Here is an 8,769-nt window from a genome sequence, read left to right on the forward strand (position 1 = left end):
TTGACAAATAGTTACTGGGCAACAGGACAGACGTGGCCAGCCATGACATTACTTATTTAGAATGGCCCAAATGTCAGGGAAATAGTCTGCAAACAAAACGAAAAGAAAGGGTGAAAAAGCGATCTAAACCGAATCAACTCAACTTGTGCAAAACATTCGACGAGTTAGTTTTAGAGGTTATTATAAGTAAGGGGTTTAAGTAAATGTTTTAAGCATTTAACATTTCTTTGCAATCTATTGTATGTAGTTATCAACTTTTTGATGAACAGATCAAGTCAAAATTCGTGATTAGTGACCAAAAACCTGCAGTTGGTCAGAGATGAGTTTGGTCTTATGAGAATTGAACTTGAAGTAAACCATCATCTCATACCATCTCGTAGTAAGCGCAATATATCTAATAGATCTCTGAACTGCAATGGCTTACTTTCAAAATTATAAGGGAATAGAATTCTGAAGCGAACAATGGGTCGTATACGTAATGAGAACCTTTTCATTTACCATACCATTAGTTAAAATTTTACAGCCTAATGCAGTATATATGGAAATCGAAGCTTAAGAGCCTCATTCGATGTGTCAAAACTTAAATTCTGCTCCTAATGGCCAGGTCTCTAGAACATCCAGTCCAGACAGAACAAATGCATTAACAATTTCTCTAGTACATGTATGCGTGTCTCTATGTGTGTGTGTGTGTGAAAGCGAGCCTACGTTCTGAGAGTATAATTAGGTGCCTCGCCTCAAATCGTCTTGACTTTTGGGCCACAATGGTTTCGGCCAAGAATTTCAATATTGCATTGACTCGAAGGATGACACATGCGGAATTGAGGATTTGCCTTTGCTGCTGTTGCTGCTTTTGCCTGCCTTCTTCTTCCTCCTGCTGTTCAATCATGCAATTTGCCACATGCAGGTTGGAAATTGCATGTCCTAGATGAGATGCAAAGGCAAGGTATCCTGATTTGGCCAACCTATATTTATGTCACTTTTCGCTTGAAGTTTAAAGCGAGTGTGCATAAGTTACAAAAATCCCTTTGCCTGCTTCAACAAAAGTAAAAAAAAAAAAAATACGAAATTTGCATACGCAAATAAAAGTAAATAAATTGAAATTTCGTCAAGAGACAAGGTGAACCCCACGCCACCCGCACCGCCATCTCCACCTCCCGACTTTCACTTTTTGTTACCAGAAGTTGGTTGATATGCTGCATATACAACACGCATGTAAATCGAGGCTTTACACAAAATGCCACCTGTGGGTCCGGAACTGTGGGCACAGGCAGAAGGACACCTCTGAACAAAACAAGAAAAACAACTGCAGAAAAAAGAAGCAAATCCATGAATGTCTGGAGTGTAGTTGGCAGCTTAAAGGTAAATTTGCTTTTCTATTCATTTTTTTTCCACCCTTTTCTTCTTTTTTCTCTTGACTGTTTTGAAGAGCAAGATTCTCCCCTTTGTCAATTGTTATGACCAGGAAGGGTTGCCATCAAAGTTTTGGCATTTGAGACTGAAAGAAATTCTTGCTAATCAAGCTTAAGAAGAAAACGTTAACAAGTTGTTGTAAGTTGTAAGCAGAGTTATGATGTTCGTTGCTAGTGAAAAAGTATCTTCCATTGATTAATTACTTCTCCATGCATCTTATGAACACAACAAAAAAAGAAGCTAATCCCAATCACAGGCAAGTGTAAATAATAAAGTCCTTTCAGATTTCCTAGAGTGGCATGTTTTAAGGCCTTCAGAATAATTAGTATACGCCTTCATAACATAAAACCATAAAAATGAAAATGAAATGATTTGGTTCTTTATCTTTGAATATTTTAAAAAACTTAACATATAGAAAAAACTTAAAATTTTGTTATTTTTAACATTAAAGTGCCCATAAATTGAGAATAGTTTGAATTTTGAAAATTTATTTCCGAAAATGATTGTTGTTTCAATGATAAAACTGCTGGAATTCATTCAAGACTTACTAGGCCCCCATTATGAGTTTGGTGGGGCTCTGAACACCTACCTATCATACCTTTTAAGGATACTGACAATGGATAATGATTTCCCAAGCTATACAATTTCATTTCTAGCCATTCTCAATCACTTTTTATAATGGTTAATGGTTAACATGATTCCGTTTGCAAAAGCCGCGAAGGCTTTCAAGTCATGAAAAGATTCCGTCAATGGTAAAGGATACCTCGTTCAAAAAGTCGCACTGCTTGGTCTAGATCAGTATTATCAATATAAGAAAGTGATTAATTGTTATTGATTGGGGGTTATCTCTTTTAATCTCAAAGGGGCGAAGCCAAACGAGTGGACATTCAGTTTACTCCTCCTCCTGCATTAATTTTTGGCAATGACCAATCTGAGGGTAATAAAAATTGGTTAAAGTGTTTAATCAATTTTTTGTAAGTTACAACTTATTTAGGACCACGAACATCGACCGCCGACTACCACTTTGACTGAAATGTATGTGTATAATAAAATGAAATTGTATGCCATAAATCAAGGGCCAAAATACTCGTACACATTTAGCCTATTTAGTTGAGGTTATAAATTTATGTTAACCATATGGTTTGGCAGCTAAATGAAATAAAAGGGATTGACAAAGCGCTTTGATCCTGCCTCAATGTAAGAGTCCGAACATTTTCTCGACCCAACTCTCTTGACCAGGCACACACACACACATACACACACACACACAGGCATACACATTAAGCACATAAAAACCAATCAAATGGAAGTAAAATGGTCAACGACAACGACAAAGGCGAAAGGAACAAGCTAACAGCCAACTGTAGCAAGAACAGAAACCGAAACCGAAACAGCAACCAAAATCGAAACAAACTTACATATACACACACATCACACACACACACACACACACACACACACAACACACAAAGCACCTGACCTGAAAAAAATAGTCACAATAAAATGCCAACTGCCAATAAACGTCAATAAATCAAACAATTGAGCGCGGCCAAGTTTTTGTGATGGCATGTGCCAAATAAGTCCGTCCAAACAATGTGACCCCCCCCCCGCCCCACGCGCTGCCACCATGTTTCTCGCCCACTCAAAAGAAGAAATAGTCAGCCGAGAAGAAAAAAATAAAAAAAAAAAAAAATTAACTAAAATAGCCAAACCACACAGAAAAACCATTGTCAGCAACATGCACATGAAGTTTGGTATTCAGTTTCGATTTGAGTTTTCCATTTTCGAGTAGAAATGCGTATACATATTCTCGATCAGCTTGTAACTTGTCAGGTTCATCTCGGCTCAATTGGCTTATATGGCGGAGCAACATTTACATAGCATAATGGGCAAAAGAAACGTTGAAGCTCTCACTTATCGTTTTTCAATTCGTACGAGGAATTCAGTTTATACTCTCACAAATGTTTCGTTTTCATTTTATCCTGGCGGATGAGATTTTAGTCTTCCTCTTTTGTTTGCTTGGTGGTGACCCCGATGCGTGTAAGTAGATTAAAATCATTTCAAAACATTGATCGTGCTGATTCTGTTATGATGTTGCCCAAATAGAGTTTATTTTGACATATTTGTGAAGTTTTTTTTTGTGTCGTAGTAATAACAACTAAAAAATTTCAAGCACATCGACTTCCTCGCAATGTTTTTAGATCCCTGAATAAATTTAACATAATTTAACTATATCAATTTGGGAAAGACCGAAAAATGTGTGGTTTTTTTCTAGTGTGGAAGAATTTTGACAATACTAAGAGCTCAAGACTTGGGGGATGGGAGGGCTATCGGGCGATTCAGGATCTAAAAATGCATTCTTCAAAGAAAAAAAAAAAGAAGTGTGTATATATAGCAATAATAAAACGAATGGAATGTTAGTGTTGATCTGTTTGTGTATATGCGTGAGATTGTTGATCCTTTTTGATGTTCGTTTATAGCTTTTGTTACTTTCTTTTTTTTTTTTTCTTGTTTGGTACTTATAGGGTGTAGATCGACTTGACAGCGGAGCCCTGCTTGACCATGGTATCCTTATGCAACTGATATTGCAGAACATAGCCAGTTTCCATGCGAAGGCTTTCGCGTAGTTTATTACCGATTTCGAGAGCGGCAGCCTCATTGCCACCGTCAGCGGTCCAGATGGAAATCTTGTTGCTCTTGCCCCTGATATTGACCACAGCTCCGCAAAGTTCATCGGAATAGTCACAGCATTCGCCGATCAAGCAGAGCATCGTGTCGAGCCAGAAATGATCGAGATCATTTTGTGTGCTCTTGTTTAAATTAATCACCCAGCGCCCGCCATGAACATTGGCATCATCCTCCCACATTGGTCGTATACCCTTCTTGAATAGACAATAATCGCTGCCCAATTTGATTTCCGATGGTGGCTTAATATGATTGATCAAGCTCCAGAAATTCTCCACTGTATTGAAGCTAGTCACTTCGTGAAGCATATCCTCCCAGGATTTGCTGCGATCGTTCTCCAAGTACCACAAAGTCCAGTTGCTATGTAATGGATGATGCGGCTCAGCCGGCTCCTGTTGTTCAGCTGGTTGTTCTCCTGACGCATTGCCATAAAAGTCTGTCATTGGGACTCCGGCTCCAACTCCACAGGCCATTGATGTGCTGGGCACATCGTCTGCATTTGAGCAGGCCGAATGTGAGCGTGAGATAGAATCTGGTGAAAGCAACAAAAAATACATGAATTTTAGGCTAGCAGAAATGATTGATCCTTCCGCACCTTCTGAGCCAGCAAGAGAACCAAACCCAATATTCCCACCATTGCTACCGCTTCCTGAGATGGCACCGGATCCATTGCCGCTACCATTAGCAGTATTAGTATATGATGATGTCGAATGGAGATTCTTATGCCTGGACGTGCTCGTTTCCGGAGTACTGGTGGCACTTGGATAGCCGGCCCCGAAACAGTTCTGTGCGTTTTGCGGCGATCCAGACTTTGGACCACCCCTTATCGATGAGGACCTAACCATGCGAGTCCCATTTGTGGACGGTACCACCGGCTCCGTGCTGAATTGCTCATCGTTATTGACGCATGACTTGAACATCGTCTTGGGATTGGCAAAATTCTTCATTTTATAGAAACTATTGGGATACATCTTGCTTCTGGAAGGAGCGTGTGAAACGTAAAAAGTAATTGCAGGATGGGCGGTTGATTGGGATTTGGGGGCAAAGGTGCAAGGCTATGGACAAGGATACTTACCGCTTTTTCTTTTTGTTTTTATTTTGTTTGTTTACTTTAAATGCCGCTATAAAAGTTGATAGTTACCGTGATGTGCCGAGTCGGCATTTACATCGAAAATGTTATTTTCTTGTACCGATTTTAATTTAGATAACTTTATTTTTTACGTTTTGTTTCAGCTCTGTTGCTGCCGTTCTTAATACACTACACTCATTAATGTTTTCTACAGGATAAACTGAAAATGTGAAAATAACTCGAAATTTGTTTATCATCTGGCACAACGAGCTCCGGCAAAGGCACAACTGAAACTGAACTTGAAATTTATTTCAGCAAGCAGGATGACAATTAGATGTTTGAAGTTTGTAATCGTCGCCTACTTGGTTTTCTGATTTTCAGATCTGGCTAACCCTAGTGATGACAAATAAAAAACGATTATTCAAGAAAGATATCAAAGTTAGAAAATTATCAAAGAAGTCAAATTCGGCTATGCCGAAGTTTATATTCCCTTGCAGTCCTTGGCCATAATATTTTTACTTGTTCCAAATTTATTTTTTTGTATCAATGCACAGACAAACTCTTCCAAATATAATTTCTACTTTTTCTTCTTCTTCCCCATGCTGCGAATGGCACGCATACACATACAGTTTATGTAGCGTAGCGTCTGTGTGTGTATGCATGTGCTCAGCTGCTCTGTGGATTTCAAGCAATGACGTAGAAGTGCAGCGACTTCTATTGACTGTAACTTGTGTTCTATTTATCCGATCTCATTGAAATTTCGGGATCTGATTTTTGATATTTAAAACTATCATATTGGTAAATTTCATAAAGGTACTCCAATTTCTTCATCTATGTTTCTTCTAGAACTATATGATATAGTGGTCCGATCCTGACAATTTTCATACTTTATCTGCTTCGGGCTATAAGTAGCTCAAATACCAAGTTTCATCCCGATAGCTCGTAAGATGGCGGCGTGAAGTTGATTTGCACAGACGGACGGACATGGCTATATCGACTCGGCTTCTCATGCTGATCAAAAATATATATACTTTATGGAAGCTGTTAAATATTAACTTTTATTACGATCGCGTTAAAAGTAACAAAGTTATTAGCAAAAGTCACTGTTTTCCACCGATCGTTCCCATGGGAGCTATATTATATAGTCACCCGATCTTGATCGAATTTGACGCAATTCATTCATCATAATAGCTAAGAAAATAACAAAGTCTTTGAAAAAGGTCACTATTTTGCATCGATTGTACCTTTTGAAGCTGTATGATATAGTCACCCGATATTGATCAAAGTTTGAAGTTTTGGGTTTACAACAAATATGAAAAATGTCACAAATATTAGATTAGAAATTTCAGCTCTGTAGGTCTTACGGTCTAGGAGGACATTGCCTCGATCCAGACGGATGGACGGACAGACGGACTGTTGTCGTGTGGCCAAAATGTAAGCAATAGAAATGATGAATTTCATAAATTAAACTCATGTTAATTTAAAGCAAATACTTTCAAGTCATTTTCTATGTCTCACAATCAGTTAAAAGGACACAGTGAAAGAACCACAAAAACCAACCATCTATGTTAAAAAAAAAGGAAATCAGTTGAATTTCTGTGGCATCTGGCTTTAATCATTCCCCAATTGGTCAACCCTGTGACACCAGGGCTGCTATAGTTTGGTCATCATTCATTGTGTATCTCATTAACAGGGCCACTATAGAAAGGTAAGTTTAACATTTTGAACTCGCAGCTATTACAGGGTAACATGAGGTCAACTCAACCCTTAGTTCTTCCATTTTTGTTTTTTATTTTTTGGTTTTTACAAATTGAGTCTTTTCTCGTTTTAGAGTGCTGAAAAAAACTGACCAGAACAAGAAACGTATGTATGTATGTGTGTGTATGGGGCGGTTATGGAGGCAAGAACTTGGCAAGTTTCAAAATAAATATTTGCGCACCCTGCTGGAACTGGGTTCACGGGTCTCGCTTTGGGTTTGGGTAAGGGTTTGGGTTTGGGTAAGCATACGAATTCGAGTTGGCGCTACACTTCACGCATTTCTTATTATTAGCCTGCACTTCTTCCACATATCGAGTAGAATTTGGGATAAAGTTGCTTTCGCTACATACAAAACTTGTTATGACACGGAAGGAGCGAGAGCAAGCGAATGGGACAAAAACTAGGAAAATGTGTGAGCAGAACTAGTGAGATGCATAGGTGGGGAAAACGAGATGAAATCGAAATAGAAATCCAAACTTTAACTAATGGCAACATTTTTTTTTTTTCTCTTTTTTTGTTTGCCTTTGCTCGTGTGTCGAATGTTATTGAACAAACTTTCATTTCGGTTCCAGACCATCTACCATCTACACCTCCCAGACCCCTTCCCAATGCTCCGCCATCCATCTGCTCTATGAAGTGGAAATGAAACATTTTCAAAGTCAAAGAAACAAATATTTGTCTAGGTATCTTCAGGATCTGAACCTTTGACAATGTTTTTTTTATTTTTTATTATTTTTTTTTTCAAATAAATTTATGACGTATACGCAGAGAAGTTAGAGACCGATAGAACGATTGAAAGTCTAAGTTAATCAATCCATTTGAACTAATCAACAGATTCGAGTTTAATCCTTCGTCGAGTATATGATGTGCAAGTGAAAGTCTTACTTGAAGATGGTTTTCTATTGCTGGATAATATAAATCTACTCAGTCTATTTGTTATTATTCAGTACCTTAAAAAAATCAATCTTAATAGGTTTAAGGAAACCATTTTGAGATCAGATTCGCATATATGCGAAAAGGCCAACTTCTTGCGAAGGGAGGGCATAAATTTACCTTTTTTCAAGTGGTTAATTTTTCATTTTGCTCATACCCAACAACATGAAAATCAGCATAAAAAATAAAGAAAGTATCAAGAAAATGGGAGGAGGGGGGGGCGGCGGGGAAAGCAACGGCAATGGCAAAAGAAACAGGCAAAACCTCATTCAAGAAAGCGATTTATGTGCTGCCAATAAATTTACTCAACACTTTGGCCCCGACTAATACAATATTTACATCAAATTGTTGTAATACACGAAGCAAGATGGTGAGTGGAAGGGACGATGAATGAAGGACGTTGCCAATTCGGAGGGTTTTGTGTAAAAAATTGCAATGCGTATTTTCCAGGACCATGGAATGGCTTCAGCTTTAGTTTGCAGCTCCCCGTTGGACTGTCATTTAAGTTAAAAGCGCATTTGTATATGAGAAAAGGAGCAGCACTCTGTACAACAGTACAGAGCCCCAGTGAGTGGGCCAGGTTGGCAAGAGCTGAAGAGTGTGGAATGATGTATGTGTGTGTGTGTGTGTGTTTAGGGTGGTTGGAGGGATTTTGGACTCCTCTGACTTACTGCTTACAGCCGGTGGCCCAATCCCTGAGCGCTTTTTAAAAGCAAATCTGGCACAAGCGGTGGTTGGCATCGGGCATTGGGGCCGTCTTTTGCTCATTTTATGTCTGTTGTGCAATGTTTTAGCATCTCCTTCTCTTTCGTCTTCACTCCGAGTCCAATGTTTAATCCCCAAGCTGCCTTTTCGGTAACTTTATGGCCGAAAGCGGCGTAAAGTGTTAAGTGCGGGGGCGTGGTTCGCATTGT

The 8,769-nt window shown here is 38.8% G+C and overlaps 1 protein-coding gene and 1 long non-coding RNA gene across 5 annotated transcripts; one reads left to right on the forward strand and one right to left on the reverse strand.

The window, feature by feature from the left end:
• Window positions 1-3,491: 3,491 nt before the first annotated feature.
• eIF4E7 (eukaryotic translation initiation factor 4E7) lies at window positions 3,492-5,461 on the reverse strand. Its single transcript, XM_068285112.1, has 3 exons — window positions 5,171-5,461; window positions 4,691-5,073; window positions 3,492-4,627 (listed from the first exon to the last, which is right to left on the reverse strand). Exons 2-3 carry the CDS (start codon window positions 5,064-5,066, stop codon window positions 3,930-3,932), a joined length of 1,074 nt encoding a protein of 357 aa, XP_068141213.1. The 5' UTR covers window positions 5,067-5,073; window positions 5,171-5,461; the 3' UTR covers window positions 3,492-3,929.
• A 1,017-nt stretch (window positions 5,462-6,478) lies between these two features.
• LOC137573431 (uncharacterized) lies at window positions 6,479-7,705 on the forward strand. Of its 4 annotated transcripts, none has more exons than XR_011031874.1 (5): window positions 6,479-6,598; window positions 6,665-6,872; window positions 6,996-7,143; window positions 7,215-7,360; window positions 7,495-7,705. It is a non-coding gene; the product is annotated as an uncharacterized lncRNA (long non-coding RNA). The 4 variants fall into 4 exon arrangements; XR_011031875.1 differs by having other exon boundaries at window positions 6,689-6,872; window positions 6,996-7,161; XR_011031876.1 differs by having other exon boundaries at window positions 6,689-6,872; window positions 6,996-7,161; window positions 7,242-7,360.
• Window positions 7,706-8,769: the final 1,064 nt, after the last annotated feature.

This window comes from Drosophila tropicalis, unplaced genomic scaffold (genome assembly GCF_018151085.1).
Source record: "Drosophila tropicalis isolate 14030-0801.00 unplaced genomic scaffold, ASM1815108v1 contig_4, whole genome shotgun sequence".
Lineage (NCBI taxonomy): Eukaryota > Metazoa > Arthropoda > Insecta > Diptera > Drosophilidae > Drosophila > Drosophila tropicalis.